Source organism: Anguilla anguilla, chromosome 10 (assembly GCF_013347855.1).
Source record: "Anguilla anguilla isolate fAngAng1 chromosome 10, fAngAng1.pri, whole genome shotgun sequence".
NCBI classification, from domain to species: domain Eukaryota; kingdom Metazoa; phylum Chordata; class Actinopteri; order Anguilliformes; family Anguillidae; genus Anguilla; species Anguilla anguilla.
The window spans coordinates 39,921,465-39,941,762 of NC_049210.1; the positions used below are offsets into that span (position 1 = coordinate 39,921,465).

Below are 20,298 nucleotides of genomic sequence, written 5' to 3' on the forward strand. Positions count from 1 at the left end.
TTTTCTTACACGTTACTTTCCCATCTCAAATAAAGGAATGTGAATGTAGGACCAGTTCTTGCAAAATTGCAATTGGACAAAGCTTGCACAGCGTAGCTAGCCTAATCCTGTATTCCCTGTCCACAACAAAATACATTTGTAAGATCATAATGCTAAGGTAATAGGCTGCTCTATCTTTGTATGACGCTGGCCATAAAAGCCAAACTTGCTTATTTTCCGTTTATTATTAAATGAAAAGTCCATTAGGGCAAAAATAATTCCTTCTGAATTATGCGAATGTACAATATTGTTCAAATGAACATATTTCCATTTTGGTCGGTAGGCGGCAGCATTGTAAAAACTTTCAAGTGAAGAGCGCGAAACTGTAGCCACTCTCCAGAGCCGTATGCAGCTCGTAGCTGAACCTCAGTGAGCTAATATTAGCTATGGGAAATAGTTCTGTGATCGTGAAGTAGACTTTGCTTGTCGATCTCATTTTCGATTTTATCACCTGAAATTTCTGTTAGTTAGCTACAAAAAATAAGGTGGATGACAATTGCTGGCATTTACTGTTTCATTTGAACAACATGGAATTTCTGGATACTTCAGATAGTGAAGGGACGGCAGTGGCGGACTCGGAGAGCGATGTAGACGATAATTTATACGCTAGCAGGTATAAATGGTTGTACTTTATCTGTCTTACAAAGGTAATAATAAAAGTAAGCTATTTTTAATCTGTCTGAAGTCGTCTAATGGTTGTGTAATTGTGTGTATAATTGATTTATCTAATGTTACTTGGGTTAATCTCTCCGGGGCACATTCGCCCACTGAGTAATGTTAGTTAGACTACTCCAGAGTCAGCCAGTTTAGCAGATGCTAACGTCTGCATTGAAATTAATTAATTTACCTTTTAATATGATGTATATTTATTTTGCAGGTTAATGTGTGCAGATTCATTTTCACTGTCACCGCGGTTGAAGGTATCTTTTTGTGCCACTGGTAAGAGCTGTATTGCCTAGCTAGGTAGACTAGCTGTTCTAACGTTAGCTGTTTCGACAAACTCCTATGTGAAATTGCAAGTCATAAAATTTGATGTTTAAATGTAGTTGAGTGATTTGGTAGTTAGGGAGCTATGTTGGCTCCTGATTTTCATTGCATTTAGAGGTTGTATGTATTTGAAATATTTTCAAATATGGCATACGTGCATTGGCATAAAGCCTGAATGTAATTATAGATAGATGACTGCAGTTTTATGGCAGAGGCTCATTTAAAAAAAAAAAATCTGTATTTGTTCATGGCTATTTCCTTATGAAAATCACATGAACAGGATTGCGTATAGGCTACAATTTACAAACAGCCAGCATTCATCATATCATACACCTGGGATGTGCACAGAAACAAAGGTCTGCAATATGTCAACAGTGTAGTTTTTTCATAGGAACTTTTTTAAGAACAAAAGTAAGAATAATTTAAGAAAAGTTTTGTGAATGAGACCCATTGTCTTCTCACTTTGACTTCTGTTTGTATTTAGCCCCTGCCATTTTCATGTACTTCTGTATTTTACTTTAACTTGTGCAATAGTACAGCAAGCAATGGTATGCTTAATATCTTTTGGCAAATTACTTATACACAATATAGCTATTTTATTCTGTTTCTATTTTCAGTCATTTCAACAGGGCATCTTCCCAATACTCAATCTGTAGCAACCTTCATAAAATATTGTAAATTCATTAACTTGGTTGTAACTATTCATATAAAGTGTAGTCTGTTCGTTTATTTGCCAGAATGTTCTCCAGTGATAAAACCACTACCTCGCAGAAAACTGACTGAAGCGGAGAAGACTGCACTAATTTCAAGAAAGGTAAAGTAACGGCAAGTGATTCAAATAATATTGTTTCATAGTTTGCCTCGTGATCATGTATGTCTTATGTAACTGTCAGCTATTATATTTCAGTGTTTCTTTATGTGCAGATAAATGCTTCAGGATCTGTTTCAAGGTGTGTACTACCCTCATTATGTTTTCAACAATTTAGGGTGTTTTTTTTAACTAAATATTTTTAATGTCTCATCATGGAAACTGTTTGACAAGTGAATTGTTTTTTATGACATCATGTCAATACAGTGATATGACAAATAAAGTGGATGTGGCTCTTTCCTTAAAACAAAAGGAAGTTCTGCTTATTTTTTGTGGTAGCTCTGAAGAGGTGCTGGCTTGTGGAGATGAAGGGTGTAGTGACTCTCAGCAGGAGAAGGGATGCACAGGTAATTCTGCAAATTTATTTACTTACACAGTTATTACAAGTGTTAATCCAGTGTATTACTGGCACATTGCTTGGCCTTCACGTGTTATTGGGCATATTATTAGGAAACACTGCCACTCTGTGGCACATAGTGGAAAAACAGCCGTGAGCTTGGGGCTATGGTAGTAAAAATTGATACTGACTGTAGGGGCTAATTACATTCAGGCTTAAGTTAAATGAACATATCTGTTTTAATTAGTTTTTCCAGTTATAATTGATATAATTGAATGCACTTTTTGTGTTTGATTAAGCAGCTGTGAATTGTGAGGGATTAAACAAAGGTGTCAGGAACGGACGGAAGGGCAAAGCAGAATCAGATGAACTGGTGAGTGCGGCTACACTTTTAATACAACAGTGCTGCAGACTAATAATTTATTGTAATATGGTATAATTACCTATTCTAGTAGACGAAGAGAAAATTGATCACAATCATTTCACAGCACTCTGTGTGGTTATTATTATGAGTGTTATTATGACAGTCAATTATCTCTTTTATTGTCCTGAGGTGATACGTAAGCCATAGCTTTTGGACTTTGTGCCAGGTGCGTGTGTGTTTGTGTGTATTTAAACAGCATCCATCGGCTGTGGGGAAGCCTGTAAGCCCTGATGTGGTGGTCATGGTAACACCGGGAGCACAGAGATGCAGGAGTGGCATCAGGGCCGGTGCAGCCTCTGATCGGCCTCAGTCGCGTCCCCGCGTCTGCGAACCGTCCTCAGGAACCCCTCGTCCGAGACGCCCCCTCCCTTCCCGCCACATCCCCGCGGCATCGCGGGAGGAGCCTGGCAGAAGAGGGGGGGCGGGGGGGCGCACGACGCTTCGCGGCTCGCAGGGGAAAGGAGGGAGCAGGAGAGAGGGGCCAGCTCGGGCTGGGAATACAGAGCCCGGGCCAAGCCTGCCTTCTAGAAACTTCTCTGAGAAGGAGACCCTGAGCAGGGTCCCATCAGCGCGGACCCGTGTGAAACAGAGGGAGGGAGAACTGGGCCACAAACCAGAGTCTGAGCCAAAGCCCGACACTAAACACACAGCCCAAACCAGGTACATTCACATTCTCACATCCACAGTTCACTCACATACGAGAGTCTGAGCCAAAGCCAGACACTGAACACACATCCACAGTCCATAGCTGGCTTTTTTTCTACAAAGGGAGGGGCTGATATGGGTCGAGGGGTTGTCAGGGTAATCAACAACCCTGTGAGCACATGTGGTCCTAAGTTAAAAACCTTAGGAGCACAATCTTGTTCATGTGATTGGCATAAGGAAACAGCCATGAACACAAATACAGATAAGGAAAAAATGATGAATGCATTTTCTTGGAAACGTTCTTACTCACAGTTTACAGTCACATGTGATCTTATACATGTTTTGTGAATGAGGCCCATTGTAAATGTGCACATTGTGCAGCAGGAGTGGATGCTGTGCGTCTGAGCCTGCTGTAGCGGAGGATTCCACGCAGCAGGACAGGATGTCCTGTCAGTCTCCTCCGCAGCCAATGGGACGAAGGAAAACTGAACAGAGGCCCACCCACACCCGATCAGGCAAGTACAGTATTTATCTTTAAAGAAAGCAATATTAAATGAACACCAAAAGTAAACTGACATAAACTTTGGGTCACCGCTTATCCCGTCAATATTTTTGGAGTCTGTTATGTTGAATAAACTCTTCGTGCTTTGGTTATTTAACTGTGTACCCAGTCGGTTGGCTTTGAGCCGTGTGCGAAATGTAAATTCGGTGTCTCTTTTGAAAGTGACAAACAACTTTACCTGCATGTGAACACCAGGGGGCAGTGTGGTGTCACACCACTGCATTGAGCGGTCCAAAACGGGAACTAATATTTATTTTGAAAAATGTTCATGTTGCTGATTATGTTAAGGGTTCTTGAAGCTATTTACACAAAAATCAAAGCCTTTTTGGTTATTTCTGACCAATTAATAAGTTATTTCTGCTTAATTATGCAGTTATGATTACCTATATAGAAGCTGAGGATGAGCTATGCTATGTACTCAACTCAAACTTTTGAGTTAAAGGTTTAGATGTATGTGTGAATCATTGGATCAGAGGTGTCCCGACCTTGCAGTTGAAGAATCTTGACATGTTGGGAGGGGAATTATTACAGTGATCGCCATTCATCCACATTACCTCTAGATGGCGCTGTTCCAGCCATTTCACAGAGCCGATCCCCTCAGAGAATGACTCGAGAAGAGCTGCTTGCGGTTAATCCGGCAGGCAGTGGACAGAGGAGACTAATCCAGATTTAGCCCGTCCAAAGAGGCAGCCGACTCGGGCGAGGTGTGGGGTTTCAGCCCCACCTGGGCACATACCTGGGCCGCAATCTGATTTTAGTTTCCATAGCGGCGCTTTCTCGCGGTCAGTGGGCGCGGCTCGCTCGCGTTTTCAGTCTGAGGCATCAGAGCGAGCAGCGGTTCGTGGAGTGACGTGTGCAGCGCTCTCATTATCTCTATGCGTAGGAGGGTAAGCCAGTCGGCGCGTCCTCGTGTTTTGCATCCACGTGGTCAGCGGCCAGTTTGAATGATTTATGATTTATGAAAGCTCGTGAGCTTTGGCGCACGAATAGCGCAGAGAAGGTTCCCGGAACGCCTTCCTAGGGCCCTGGTACGTCGGCGCTGGCTGTTGAATTTCGTACCTCTGCACTGTTCCGTTCAGTGCAGGCGCACGCTTGTGCGAAGCGGAGACAGAGAGTCATACCGCGCGTGGTGGTCAGATTCCATTCATCCGTTACAGACAGGGCGTACGAAGAACTTGTCGGTCATGTGGAGCAAAGCTGACATGTTTCCTTTGGGATTTACCTGGCCTGTTCAAAGGGACTTCTTCCTTCACAGTATTCAGTGCTGCGGTGCCCAAAGTCAAATCATTTTCTATACTTCAGTTGTGTTTCTACAATGGTGAAAACATAAATGTTTATTACTGTCATAATGTTAAATTTTTAAATATATGTAGTTTACATAATGAAGGTCCAGCAGAAGGTTTTGCAACTGCCATCACACTATCTCTTTATCAAACCCTGCTGACTTCCTGTCTTCACTGTTGTCCTTTGGCGATCTGATAAGGGGCACACTTCTGTAAAACCAGTGTTTTAGCGTCACTTGGAGGGGTGTGACTCCTGCAAGAAGCTGTTTTAGTTACGTTTCTGATGTGAAGCTCAAAATTTGGTCACAGTCCATGTAACATTATTTCTAAGTAATTTGTTTTCATGCTTGTGCGTTGCAGCATTAATACTTCATTGTTGTGGAAGTAAAAGGTGATGTTGGTGCTGTTCTCGGTGCAAACATAGGCCATCAGTGGCATTCCATCAAAGCACATTTACAGATATAAGCGCTGCATTGCCAGCTGCAGCGATAACACCACAAATCTCTGAAGAAAAAGAAAGCATGTATATCTTAGTACTTACATGAACTTTTAACTGATGAATTCCCATCCTTATACTAACATGCATGTGCAGATGTAAATATATGTGCGTGTGTGTGTGTGTGTGTGTATGCACATACATACACACACGTGTGTGTGGTATGTGCCAGGTCAAGTGTTATCTGAGATATTTATGCACACAGGACAGTCTCTGAGGAGGCCACATGTTGGCCTAGGTCTGATGTGGCGGGTCTTTATTAAAACACGTCTTTCTGCCAACGCAAACATAAGCGCGACCTTTCATTGGAGCATATGCAGTGTTACTGCATGTGGTATATAAAACTACATGCATTTTTAAAAAGATTTCAGCGAATGAATATGTACACCTATACTTACTTTCTGTCGATTTCTTTAAGTTTTTTAAATTTTTTTCTGCTGTAATTTGGCATCTGTAGAGTAAGCTTGGGAAAAGTCAGTGTGATTTACAGTACATGGATGTCAGCTCTTTAACCTCTTCAAATTAAATGATGAGGTGCTGAAGGCAGCATTGCATCTGTCTTAAAGGCAGCTTTCATTGGGCGTTTAACTGCTGAGATGTCTACAAGACGTGTGGTTTTGGGTGGCTTTGGGTTTGAATATACAGGAAGCCCTGATAGAGGCTTGTGAATTTTGCAATCGTTTCTGCAATCTTTTTTTACTGTACGATGCAGTGTCAGGATGTTATCTTTTCCTTTCAGTGGGGGAGGAGGTGCAGTTGCCTCGTATCCTAACAAACAGAATAGGGAATTCGGGCCTTACACTTTACGTGTTTCACATTGCTCAGTAAACAGCACTATCAGCTTAAATAAGTGAGTCGGACAGAAATGTATTGAATAAAGTAATGTGTCTGAGTCCTGACTGCCTCAGTGTATGTGGAAAGTGCGCAAATTCAGACCAAATCCCCTGGTATTCTGTGGAAAAACACAGCGCTTATTATGCCACCCGAGTGCACGAGGGGGGGAAATCTCCGCGTGCATCGAGTCAATGGTGAGACACATCTCAGAACAGCGGTCCCTGCACAGGATTTCTGAGCGAATAAAAAAGACATTTATGGGGTTAACGTAAATGTCGGTTTATCCTTGCTGGCCAACGCTGAGGTATGTGAATAATGTGAGACGCGCCACAGAAGGGCGTTCCGCGCAGAGATAACAGCGTTTTTACGCTCCGCAGCCCGCGACCGCGCACGGAGAAACGGCGGCGGTGTTTCCAGAAGGGCGGAACCCGGGTCCAGGCAGAGCGCCCGAAGACTCCGCCCTCTTTCCAGGAACATGGAACTGGAGACTAAAAGGTGCGTCTCTCGTGTGAGATTCTCAGTGGCTCTTTCCCCCCGTGAATTAAAGTTCCTCCAGCTGACTGCCACGTACACGCCCTCGTCCTCTTTGTGCTTCACGATGAAGGTCACATCATGCAAAGTGATGAACGTTAATTTAAATAACCTAATCAACCGGCCTACTATTATGGTAATGTTATTTACTGATTGACCTCAAAGTACCCTTCTCGCCATAATAATGATGCTCAGAAATAATCTGTGACAGAAACGATCATTATGCGGTGTGAATAATAACTGGAATATTTTGCTTTTAAACATTGTCTTCCTTTCAGGAAGAGGAAGGCATCCCCTGAATGTGAGCTTTCAGTGTCTGGGAACCACAGTAGCAATCAGAGAAAGCGGAAACAAGAAATAAACCATGGCGCACAAGCTGAATCTGAAAAGTGCAGCAAGACTCCAAAGAGTAATTTTACTTTGCGTTTTATTCTCTGCCTCACATGACAGATCTCATATATTATTTTCATATTCGCCAGTTTTTCCAGTCTTGACCAACAGAGTGATTCCAAACCTCTCCGTCCTCACAAATGAGCCATGCAGGCTTTGAAAAGTCTATAGTCTGGTGGCTGTATATTAGTGGTTTAGGTACATTTGCAGTTGGCAATTGTGCACCCTCCCTGGTCACAGTTGCAGGTCGCTAGCATGATCGTGATCCCATTCAAGGACCATGCTGCTAATCGGGCTGAAGAGCACTGATGGGTAGGGGCACATACATGCTGTTCTGAAAATCTTTAATGCTGGTTTTCTGAGACCTTGTAGTTTGGGATGGGGGATAAAATTGATTTGCTGGGTCTGACTGGACATTGGACATGCAGTGGATTTACTTTGACGCTGATGTATCTAAGATATAAAAAGGAGAGAAAGTGTATTGCTCGGGGATGTTGACAGCTTCCTTATCCTCTCTTTGAATTTGTGCTATTGTGGTGTGTGGTATTTCCGCAGTATACAGCAGTGTTAAAGGTGAGAAAATTTTCAACAACAGCCTGTTTCTACAAACCTGTGGAGCATTTTTAATGACTGCAGTGCCCTTTGCGTGCTTCTATTAAGTGGTAGAAAGGGCAGCCCCAAGGAATGTAAACAGCTCTACCACCCCACCAGTTTAGCAATGATTATAAGGGGAAACTCCCTATTTTTACTTTCATTGTTAGTCATTAGGTGGGTAACATTTGACTAGCCCAGCACCATTTTCCTTTTAAGTGCCATCATCCCCTCATACAAGGAAATGTATGGCCATCACAAAATTAAACAACTGTGTGCTGTTCAAAAGAAATTGTAAGTGTCGCGGATTCCGTGAATTCTGTAATTTTTTGGCAGTTCCATGACTTTCCCTGTTTTTTGCAATTTCCCTGATAGTGAGCCAAATTTTTCAGCAGTGTTGGTTGGTAACTGTCAAAAAATATTATTCAGAATGAATGCAATATGCTTCCAAAGACCACCTTCAAGCTGAATCACTTTGTTTATAAACATGTAAATGCTGTTGATATTGTCCGGGGGAATGCACGCACATCCGAAATATTCCAACAGGCGCAGGATAAAAAAATAGTAAGAAGAGAGAGTATATCCGCACGCTGTTTTTCCTGCTCCCAAAGTGATTTAATAGTACTGCGTTTCGACCTCAAAGGTCTTCGTCAGGTACATCGATAATGCTGTTGATATTCCCACACCGAAACGGCAATGGGATTTCATGTCTTCTGGAACTTCATGAAATGCACAAATGGGTGTACTGAGAGCGGTCTAACTTGACATCATGTTTTTGCAGGTAAAAAGAAAGCAGCGCTGAGGTCCAGAGGCGGAAAGGGCCCGCCTCTCAGCGCCATCAACCGGAGGAACCTGCAGGGAGAGACGCTGCTGCACCGAGCGGCGATGGACGGAGACGTGAGGCTGATGAGGGCCATGCTGCAGCTGGACGTGGACGTGAATGGAGCCGATTACGCAGGTAGCTACCGCGGCACTCTCCAGTCAAACAGTCACGTAGAATAATGGCTGATGATTAGTAATAAGATGCACGCTGAGGGACTGGCGCGGTTTTCAGGTTGGACCCCCCTGCATGAGGCAGCGATCGGAGGCTGCTATGAAATAGCAGCAGCTCTGCTGGAGGCTGGAGCTGTAGTCAACTGCATAGGGGACAAAGGAACCACTCCTTTGCATGACGCCATAGGCTACGGTCACCATCAGGTAGGCCTCTCACAATGCCATAGGCTACGGTCACCATCAGGCACTCCTCTACATGATGCCATGGGCTACGGTCACCATCAGGTACACCTCTCACAATGCCATAGGCTACAGTTACCATCAGGCACTCCTCAACATGATGCCATAGGCTACAGTTACCATCAGGCACTCCTCTACATGATGCCATAGGCTACAGTTACCATCAGGTACACGTCTCACGATGCCATAGTCTACGGTTACCATCAGGTACACCTCTCAAAATGCCATAGGCTACAGTTACCATCAGGTACACCTCTCACAATGCCATAGGCTACAGTTACCATTGGGTGTGCCTGTACACGTTGTCATAGGCTACGGTCACCATCAGGTACTCTTCTACACGAAGCCATGGGCTGCGGTCGCCATTAGGTGCTTTTCTCTTGATCATAATCCTCTAACTTAATGGAATAGATGACTGTTTAATTCCTTTCTATTGGGGGTGGCTGGGTGTTTATATAGATTTATGTTATTATTATTGTTTAGAAAGATATCTTGCAACCACAGTAAGCCAGTCGCTTGTACAATGAAATGAGAAGCTTGTATAGTTTAATAGTCTGCGTGTAGCCATTTAGCGGTTGTGAGTTTAGTTAATGCCTTTACAGGTTGCTCAGCTGCTTCTGGACAGCGGTGCTAATCCCACAATGAAAAACGAGCAGGGGAAGACTGCCCTCGACATGACAGATGACAGCTCCTTGAGAAAAATGATTGAAAGATACTTACCCAGGACTAGACGAATATCAGTGTCAGGTCTGAATAATTTCCTCCGTAAGAAAAGGGTCTGTGTTGACTGAAGGACTCACTTTAACCATGTTAAGAAAGCTTTAAGTTTTTTGTTTTTTTTTAAGCTCAAAGAAGGTCCAACCATAACCCTGTTCAAGAAGACAGTAACAGGCAGCAAGTCACGTGCAAGATGCAAAAGAAAGTGAGTGACTTAACTCTTTCATGTTCCAGGTGGTATTTACGTTCATTACATTATTTATAGGATGAAGATATTTTCAATTTTGTCACTATACATTACAAGTTCTCTCTTTCCGGTAAAAAGAATTGGCGCATATTCATTAGGTGTGAGGTCATGCTGAAAGCAGCAGAGCTTTACGTTTTTGCATCCTGTTGCATTTCAGGTGGAGGAAAGTGCCGCTAAGTCCTCGCACAGCTCGGCTGAGGCTGTAAGAACCAGAAGCAGAACCCCTGCAGCCCAGGGAATAATGAGCCAATCCCCTGTGGCCCAGAGGACAGTGAGCCAATCCCCTGTGGCCCAGAGGACAGTGAGCCAATCCCCTGTGGCCCAGAGGACAATCAGCCAATCCCCTGTGGCTCAGAGGACAGTGAGCCAATCCCCTGCGGCCCAGAGGACAATCAGCCAATCCCCTGTGGCCCAGAGGACAATCGGTCAATCCCCTGCGGCCCAGAGGACAGTGAGCCAATCCCCTGTGGCCCAGAGGACAATCGGTCAATCCCCTGCGGCCCAGAGGACAATGAGCCAATCCCCTATGACCCAGAGGACAGTGAGCCCATCCCCTGGACCCCAGAGGGCTATGAGCCAATCTCCTGTGGCCCAGAGAACAATGAGCCAATCCCCTGTGGCTCAGAGGACCGTGAGCCAATCTTCTGTGGCCCAGAGGACAATGAGCCAATCCCCTGTGGCCCGGATTACAAGAAGAAGGACTGGAGCCGGGAGTGGCTGGAATGACAGCCGTTTAGATTTACTTGCACTCGGGGGTGTGTTGTGTGAGGCAGGGAGCAGAGAAATATCTGCTGAACTTCGAGACGAGCGTGGCACAGAACAGGACAGGAGTAAACCGGCAAAATCAGAGGACAGGAAGACTGCTTCTGCATGCCATTGTTCTCAACAGGATGTCCAGACGGATGCAGACATTTGCAATAGTCGTTTTTCGCTCAGCAAAATCAGAAATGGAATTCTTGATTATGATTTGGTGAAGCAAATGCCAGAATCTAATTTGATTCCCTGCCTTGATAAAACTGGAGACCGGCGTTGTGTTGAAAATACCCAGGAACAACAGGGTGATTTACATAATAGCAGAAGCCCCGATTTAGTGGGCAGCATGGAAGCTGAAAATAAAACCAGGACAAAGGGGCCCCAAGCAGTGGGGTGTGAACCTGAGTTACAGGATGATACAGTGTCCCAGAGCATACTGCCTTCTCTGCCTGTGGCAGATAAACCAAAATCTAAAGGAACCACTTTTGGCCTGATTCTAGGAATCAGTGGAGAACCAGTAATAAACACCAACACAAGTGATTTGATACAGAATCTCTGCGATATTCAAAGGGACAACAGACGTGAGAACAGTGGTGACTCTACAGTGGGAAGTGAGAGACATGTCCTCCCATTCAAAGCACCAGAGGTTTTAAGAGATTCTGACTTCTCAACTAACATGTCTGGTGAATCTGGGATTGTTCGCCACAGCCTAGGTGGATGTGGTGTGGAAGACAATTTGGAAGAATGTAGCATTTCATTGCTCGCACCTCATTCAGATGTGTTCAGACACATGGTTGTTCAACAGTGTCTCTCCACTGCGGGTGATAGGCAGGAGGAAACACGGTCAGGTGCATCAGTAGAGGAACCAACACTGGCCCTCGAGTCTGACAACAGTACTCCATCCTTGCTGTTCGAAAACCTTAGTAAGAGCGAAGGGTTTTCTCCCAGTGGACTGCGTGTGGATCGCGATGACGGACTGCGTGTTGTCTCCAGTGTAAATGAAAACCATAACCACGACACATCAAGCAAAGTCGTCAATCCCGAGAGTATGACCGTATCCTCAGACATTTCGATGCAGCAAGGGCCTCCTGATTCACACGTTAAAGACTGCAGTCTCACGTACAGTATGGAGGAAGATCAGAGTAATCTGCACAGACTCACGTCAAGAACGGTGACTGAACCTGTGCCAATGACAGGAGCAAGCAGTCACATGAAAGAGTTATCTGACTCACAAAACAGGGGCAGTGAGCACCAGAAGAAATCTGTACAAAACTATATTGTTGCAGAACACTTGCATGCAGTAGAGCAGGTGTCTGAATTGACAGAGATCAATGGCAATGCACATTCTACTCTCAGTTCTGAGAATGCTGACAGGACTAGAGGAAGACTCATGGAAGAGGAATGTTCGTTGTTGAATTGCAGCCAGACAGATTTATCCGGAAATTATGTCCAGGGAAAAGAGATGGGAGGGATGCACACAGACGCAATCCTGAAAATATCTCCTGAAAGACCCGGCTTACAGTGTGGAGAGCAGCTTCTAAAGGGAACACTCCTGTATAACTCTGCATCCATCACTTCTAGTTGTTCTGAAACCCAAGTGACCTCAACCATCCAGGAAATGGAAAACACATTAGTCACTGAAAGTTATACGCAAAAAATGGAGTCTAGAAGTAGTAAAGAAAGCCTCAATAGTAATCAAATTAATTCATTAAGCACATGTAACTCTAAAGACATGGAACTAGCCTGCGGTATAGGGGGAAGCTTTGACCTTGCCATGAATGATGCTACTGTCATAGAAGACGTAGATGGCAAAACGAACAGCTCATATGACTCCGACTGCACTATGATCTCAGAATCTAATTACATGGAACGCAACAGTTTTGGTACAGCTTTAGAAAATGTCTGTCTACATCCAGAGCTAACATTGGGTTCCACTAAGGGTCAAGTAAAGGACAATGGAAAGCGTAGCTTTGAAAATGCATTTGGAACAAGCATAGAGAGTAATACTGGAAACTGCAAGGGAAACGTCACCTTTTCTGCACAATTAAACTCAGCCAGCACAGTGGATTCTGGCCATAAGACAAGCAATGTGGGAATCTGTGTAGATGTAAAACACCAAAACAAAGACTATGTCCTCAGCAATTTCTCTGGCCAACAAAGTCAAAAAAGCAAAATCAGCAAAACTAAAAATAGTTGTAAAAAAGACGAAGAGATTCAGCAGAAGAGCAAGCACAATGCCTCATCAAAAAAGCATCCAGGAAGAAGCAAGGTAGTATGTGCAAGTGCTTGTGCTGCTACCACATCTTGTGGAGGTACTGAAAAACTTCTCTCATCCCTCCAATGCATTTGCAGAAAATGTGCACTAATTTGCACCTTTTTCACTTAAATTAATTTAATAATAAAAAGCACAGAATTGATTCTATATTATCAGAGGAAATGTACATTTAATCCCATATCTGATTTGTTGTTATTTCCTACTTTGTAACATAATTCCTTGCACCCCCCCCCCATTCAGGACCACAACAGGCCTTGAAGTTACCAGTACGAAACATCAACAAGAGAAACAGCCGAGGAGAATCGCATCTTCATTTAGCTGCCAAGAGAGGGGACCTTGCTCTTGTCAGAGCCTTGATAGAGGCAGGGATAAATGTCAACCAAGCAGATTATGCAGGTTACCAACACAAATTTTCTTTTATGCACGCTTCAGTTTGCTGATATTCATTGTTGTTCAGCATGAAGAGAGCCACGTTGGGGAGTCTTAATGTCAGATCGAAAGCTTCACGCTCATATCTTGGGCTACGGATTTAATGCAGCATTTGTGTTGTCAGGGTTTTTATAATTATAATAAATTATAATTAAGATATAAAAACTGTATTTGTGTCCTATTGTATCCACTATGTAAAATCAGACTGCTGTCTTATGTTGTTTTTTAAATAAATGCATTTTTTCGGCAACTTGGCAAAAACAAAGAGCTACATGTAGCTATTAGCCTCAATTAAATTGCTAAAACAGTTCTTGATCACTTTCTACGTTAGCTTGCTGTAATATATATGCTGTAATATATATGCTATTATATACAGTATATGACACTACTGAAAAGTTCTAGTCACCGCAATATCACGTTTATAGCATTAGTCAGCTAGCTAGTTGTAAATTCATCAATTTGGAGTTTTGGATTTGATTTTTTTTGAGAGCAAACCACTTATTGCTACTGGTATGTTGTTTAGCGGGTTTAAGTTTGGCAGGTAAGACTTTCCATTCTTTCTGGAGAGATCATAGTCATGCAGGTACCACTTCAAACCATTCTTCCCCTAAAAGAATGACATCACTGTACATGTAACCCGTTTTTAGCATTGGTGTAAGGCAATTTTTTTGCATTTTTTTCATTTGCGTATGGTCACGTGACCTGTGTGCGTTTGTGTTTTACTGGCAGGATGGACAGCTCTGCACGAAGCCAGCGCCCTGGGACACGTGGCTGTGGTGGAGGAGCTGCTGCTCTCGGGGGCCGACATCAACAGCCGAGGCCTAGAGGGACTCACACCTCTGCATGACGCTGTCGCCTCAAACCACTATGAGGTACACTTTCACACAGAGGTTCCCCTTTGCACCAGACGAGCAACTTCAAAAAGCCTCACAGCTCTTCATGTGTTCGCATGTGAGCCCGTCTGGCTTTATGAACCGAAAGAAAGAATGCAGCGCCTGGGTGGTCATTTGCGATGTGGAAAAAGTGCGTGTGCGCTGTACCACGTGTTTCCTGGCAAACGGTACGTGTGTGGCTGTGTTTGTGTGTACATGCCATGACTGGGATTAATACTAGATCCTGCTGGGCTGACAGATGTACAAATGTAATTTATAGTTGTATATGTGACAGAATATCTCACCACGGTTTTAAATCTCTATGCAAAGCAATCTGATGGGGCACAAAATTCCCTGCTTGGTATGATGTCAGCACCAATAAATGTAAATGTATTTTATTCAGACAAATTCTGCTGAATCTGGGATTCAGACAGGTTGGTAGGCTTTCCAGCATGTACTGCTCTTTTCAGTTCATGCCACAGCATCTCTATTGGGTTCAAGTCAGGGCTTTGACTAGGCCTGTCCAAAATTTTTATTTTGTTTCTTTTCACCCATTCAGATGTGTAATTGCCCTTTACTGGGAAGCTTCACCACTGTTCCAAGTGGTTTTCCAGTGATTCGCAATGGCTTTGTAACTCTTTCCAGGCTGACGTATTTCAACTTTTTTCTCATCTCTTCTGGAATTTGCTTTGATCGTGGCTTAGTGTGCTCATAGAAACTTTGCGGTGACTACTTCACTAGGATGGTAAGGTTGAGTATGAGTGGGGTTTAGATTCAACAGGGCTGGCTGCAGTGAAGCCTGGTTGTGTGCCCTCTGTGTGTGCCCAGAGCTGAATCTAATTATCAATTAAATTTGGTTCATAGGTTGATTGAGTAACTAAGGAGGAAGTTACATTTTCATATGGGTGACTTGGGAGTTATGTATGCTTATGCTTATGTATTTTTTAATTAAATAAATTAAATCAATTTAGAATGTCTTCTGTCTTTACTCAGTTTCTCTTTGACTAATATTACATTTTGTCTAATGATCTGCAACCATTTTGTGTGACAGATATGCAATAATAGAGGAAATCAAGAGGGGATCAAATACTTTTTCACAGCACTGTAAAATGTGGGCCTCTCTTTACTTTTGGCAGTTGGCATCTGGGGCATCTGAGCATTGCATCTAGGTCAGGCATTGTACATTTTGTCCCTGTTGTTTTTTTTGTCTTTTGTTGATTTTTGAACTTTATTCTTGGCTCATTCTTGGGATTACCTGGGGAGAGACGAGCTATGGTATGGTGTCTTCTATCATTCATCTCTTTTGTGACTAGCTAGTCTATGTCTGTGACATTCATTGTTTGGTACGGTAGTTGAAACTTTGTCTTTAAACGTTGATTACTTGTAACTTCATAAATGGATGTCAGGTGCTATTATTCCATGTCATTTTTTCTGTCCAGATGTTTGAATGAGTTGGACTGTTTTCTCAACAACAATAAAAACCTCTTATATTTTTAAACAGACTGTCAAGCTCCTCCTTCAGTACGGTTCAAACCCTAATGACCAAAACGTCTTTGGGAAGAGCCCCTTGGATTTGGAATGTGCGGAATGCATCAAAGAGTTGCTTTCAACGTTCCGTGGACCTTTTGTATCACCACGTGAAGGCTCTTCCAAACCCCCCCCAGGTATCAATCACACGGAAGAGCAAAACTGTAACATTACATTACAATTAATGCTCTTTTGGTCTGATACATTTGCTCTGAATAAAAAATTATTTTGGTGTACAGCATCATAGCTGTAGTTGGTCGGATGCCTGTCTGTCTGGCACTGGTTTGGCTGTAGCGCATTCTGTATGACATGTTATCTACCCATGAAAGCAGTAGAGAAAAGAAAGCCATCAGCCCCTTCCCTTTACTGTGAGAGCGATCGCAGTTGGAGTGGAACTCGGCCCTCTAAAGAAAGTCATGGCTGCAGTGAAGTAAGCACGGTACAGTACTGTTCATATTCTGTGGGTCCAGCACTTACATAATTAATACAAGCAACGTATCACCGTCACCTTGTGCCAGAATGACTATTGAATGAATTCAGTTAAATGACAAATATGATGGACTCATACAATCGCAGCATTTAAAAAAAGTATGTGGTTAATTTTTCATGATTGTTTGGCCTCAAGGAAACGACATACTGTCTTTGTTACCCATTATTTGTTTATATTCTTGTATTAGCTGGAATCCACCATCACAACTTTAGAGAGCGTGGAAAAGAAGCAAAAGGAGATGTCAACCTGGGAATTTTCAAGCCCAGAAGATATAGGTGACTTGAGATATTGATGTGAATTTTCTGTGGCTAGAAATGAAAGATATATTTACTGTGCCTAGGGTAACAGTGTGTGTCCTGACAGGTAAATTTTCAGAAGCATTTTCTCAAATCCAGGAAGTCCTGAATGGCGTGTTAAACAAACACAAAGCAGAAAACCGTGAGCTCACCAGAAAGTACAGGTATGAGGATTTTATAAATTCTGTTCAGCATATTCTCAATGCCACAGCCCACCTTTTATTCAAAAGTCCACAGCTACCCGTGGGGGATAAGTCCGTTTAAATTTTTTGTATTGCAGGATGGCATCTGATTCATTCAAACAGGGCCTTCTGAGGGAACAGCTCATGTCCTTAGCCTCAAGACAGAAATGCCTCCTGAGCATTCTTCAGAAGCAGAACGCCCTCAAACTCAGTGTTCAGGCACAGAGCTGTCGGCTGCTAGGAGGGCAGCCCTCGACACAGGGCCCAAAACCTGGAGCCGGCGCTCCCTGGGGACGTAACACGGGGCCCTACAGAGGAACACCAGAACAGGAGGCCCCTTTGAGCTGTCATGGAGGAGTCTCTGAGGAAACTCCCCCTTCCCTGTCCGTTTCTATTCCCGGAGATGCAGGCGTCCTGCGCCACTCTAGCGATTCCACTCACATTAGCTCGGACACAGATTCGATGGAACCTGAGGCCGAGGTTGATGGCCTGGGAGACGCAGAGGTTGCCATGCCTCGTACAGATAATGCACTTCACCCGGAAACCGGAAGGCCTGGAAGAGGACTGGAGCAGGCTAAGATCTCTGCACACCAGTCTACACTGCCCTCCTCATCTCAACCAGCTGCTGGCTCAAGAGGTGATGAGCAGAGGTCAGAGGTCACAGGTGAAAACGCTGTGGACTGCAGCTCCCAGATGGCTTTCCTCGAGGTCGCCAACAATAGCGCAAGCATTGCCCCATCAAGCTTCACGGTTGAGCACCACACCTCACAGACGCATCCAACCAGACCCAACGTCACCCCAGTGCCTTCTTCCTCCACTCTTTACCAAACTGTATACTTGTCTCAGCCACCGGGTTGGATCACAGCCCAACAGAATTCACTCGGTGTGAACAAGACACTTGTACGTACGAAGAAATCTGGTGCTGGAACTGCAGATGATTTACAGGGTAGAGGCTTTCCTCATGAAGTGCGAGTAATCGCACAAGGTCAGCGAAACTCCAGTGAAACGCATTCCACGAAGGGTAGGAATTCAGCTCCCGGTTATCCTGTCCCTGATAAGACCTCTTCTGGAGCAGCTTTGAGTCCTAAAGATCAGAAGAGTGCATTTGAGGCAGCTGCTTGTAAGACCCTTCCACAGCATGGAGACACGGCAGTCAGAAACAGACAGTTGATCGACCTTATTCAGCGTGGAGTTATCAAGCCTGGAGACCAAGCTCTACAGCAGACACTGAAGGTAAAAAGCTATAGGCCTACCTTTTTGGCATGTTTAGTCAGAAAATGTAATATGGACAAGTAGTAGCTTTGTGTGAGCAATAAGACAGATGGGCCATTTTAAAGGTGGAAAGATTGTTACCCAACCCAAGTCAATGGGCAAATCTCAGGTTTCTAAACAGTATTGTCGAGTTTTTACCAGCAGAAATGTCAAAGTGTTTGCACCTTCTGTAAGACATGGAGAATCACAATTTACCTCAATGTACCTTTCACAAACACCCCCCCAAAAAATAAATAACACACTTCTTTCTCAGTAATAGCTTTTTTTTGAAATGTATTCAAAATAATGCATTTTGTTAATGCATATTAAAAATAAATAATGATTTTATCTGTTATGTCTATGTATTATGTCAACTACATTTATTGGATACTTTAAATTGATATTAACATGGTAATAGTTAATTTATATTTGATGTTTCTGAACTTTTCGTGAGAAGCTCCATGTAATCCATTATACAGTTAAGAAAAGGGACATTGTTAATTTCTCTTATTATAACACAGGAGGCTTCCAATCATTACTCTGGAATGCTGCACTGGTGCCAGTGTGTCAGTGGTACCACTGCCTCCCATATTTTTAATTTCACTCAAACTTTCCTCCTCTTCCAATTATGTGGGATGGATCACCCCGGTAGTTCGTGAGCTATGGAGCCTTTATTTAGTAGGTAAATATTTGTGGAGCATGCCTGTGCTTGGAAGACCAGGAGAGATCCTTGCTGAAGTAGTGAAGTTCTCAAGGCACTCAGATATGTACTCAACTGAAATAAAGTTTGACTTGAGCGATATTATGTCCTCACTTTTTACAGGTGACTTACAGATCAAAGTCACCGGTGATGTATGCAGAGAGTTCTGACCTGGCAGCGAAGGATTCCTTAGCAACACAAGCCTTCTTTCCTGATTTCACACCTGTGGTGACTCACCACACAGGTATGTCCTTAGAAGGCTGATTATGAATTACACATCTGACTTAATGCACAAACGGCTATTTTGGTTATTTATATGTTATGGAAAATATCGTACATGTGCTCTGGCTGTGGGTGGGGGCTTCAGTTCCGTCCGTTATGCACTATGAGGGGTTTCAAGTTTGAAGCCCTGTATTATAGGGGATTTCTCTTTTTTTTTGGGCGGGGGGGGCGGGCGGAGGAAAGGTCTGCCTTCCAGAGCTTCCACTGCTGTCTGGCTTTTGAATTTTTTATGGTTCCCCCCTGAGTGGAGGCTAGTGTCGTGCAGGGGTGGTGTTTGAACAGAGGGAAAGCTTCACGTTTTTCGAGCAGCCTCTCATTGTCCCTGTTTGTTTCCACAGAGGAAGCCGTAAAGACCTCTGTCAGCAACTTCATGGAAATCAACAGGATTATTTTAATCAGCAATGACGAGTTTATGCCCAGCCACTTGATGGATCGTTACTGGGACGTCTTTTCACAAAGTGAAGACTGGGCAATTTAAGTTCATAATATTTTTGTGATGTTTAGCTGTATATTTTTTGGTATGTATAATTTCAGCAATGCTGAAATTTGTTTTGTTGTGTATTGACTTACTGTTTCAGTCGTACTTGTTTTTAACCATAGAAATAAAATTTATTTTAGTTAAGTCACCGGAGTATTTTCTTGAATGGGTGTAACCAAATGCACTCCACATAAAAACATTTAAAGGGGTCATATGAGGATTTGTTTTCCTTTGCACTTCATTCTGATTATTGGTCACAGTGGGACAAAATAACAAAAAATAAAAACTCATATCAAACACATTTTATGTTTTTATTTTATTTTTTATTTTAAAGTAATTTAACATTGCATTTTGTAATGTAGCCAACATTTTTGATCAGGTTCAAACAGAACGCTGCAGTTGTGGTTAATGGGTGGCCACATTTCAATTCCATGCCCAACTAATAGTCATTTAAAGTAAGTAGGGGGATGAACCATGTATGGATTTATATGTATAGAACCCTGGCTTAAAGTTACCAGTCTGTACTTTGACCTCGTATTTATTTAATTTAAAATCCAATTTCAAATACAGAGCCAAAAC

At 43.2% G+C, this 20,298-nt stretch overlaps 1 protein-coding gene across 4 annotated transcripts; it reads left to right on the plus strand.

Moving 5' to 3' along the window:
- The first annotated feature begins 399 nt into the window (after positions 1–399).
- Positions 400–19,864, plus strand: LOC118237288. 4 transcript variants are annotated; one of them, XM_035435846.1, is made up of 24 exons: positions 400–652; positions 917–978; positions 1,764–1,840; positions 1,951–1,976; positions 2,174–2,241; positions 2,531–2,604; positions 2,852–3,315; positions 3,682–3,815; positions 6,853–6,970; positions 7,285–7,415; positions 8,769–8,945; positions 9,042–9,184; positions 9,823–9,967; positions 10,066–10,142; positions 10,342–13,249; positions 13,453–13,608; positions 14,371–14,513; positions 16,015–16,177; positions 16,370–16,479; positions 16,718–16,805; positions 16,894–16,990; positions 17,107–18,241; positions 19,083–19,203; positions 19,580–19,864. In XM_035435846.1, the coding sequence occupies exons 1-24, from the start codon at positions 567–569 to the stop codon at positions 19,717–19,719; spliced, it is 6,843 nt and encodes a 2,280-aa protein (XP_035291737.1). In that variant the 5' UTR covers positions 400–566; the 3' UTR covers positions 19,720–19,864. The 4 variants fall into 4 exon arrangements, with proteins under 4 accessions (XP_035291737.1, XP_035291740.1, XP_035291739.1 ...); XM_035435849.1 differs by having other exon boundaries at positions 16,373–16,479; XM_035435848.1 differs by having other exon boundaries at positions 3,685–3,815.
- The last annotated feature ends 434 nt before the right edge of the window (positions 19,865–20,298 follow it).

Coding starts and splice junctions, on each gene's coding strand:
- LOC118237288 (XM_035435846.1), top strand. CDS start 567: ATGGAATTTCTGGATACTTCAGATAGTGAAGGGACGGCAGTGGCGGAC. Junction 979..1,763: donor GGTATCTTTTTGTGCCACTG/GTAAGAGCTGTA, acceptor TTTATTTGCCAG/AATGTTCTCCAGTGATAAAA. Junction 1,841..1,950: donor CTGCACTAATTTCAAGAAAG/GTAAAGTAACGG, acceptor CTTTATGTGCAG/ATAAATGCTTCAGGATCTGT.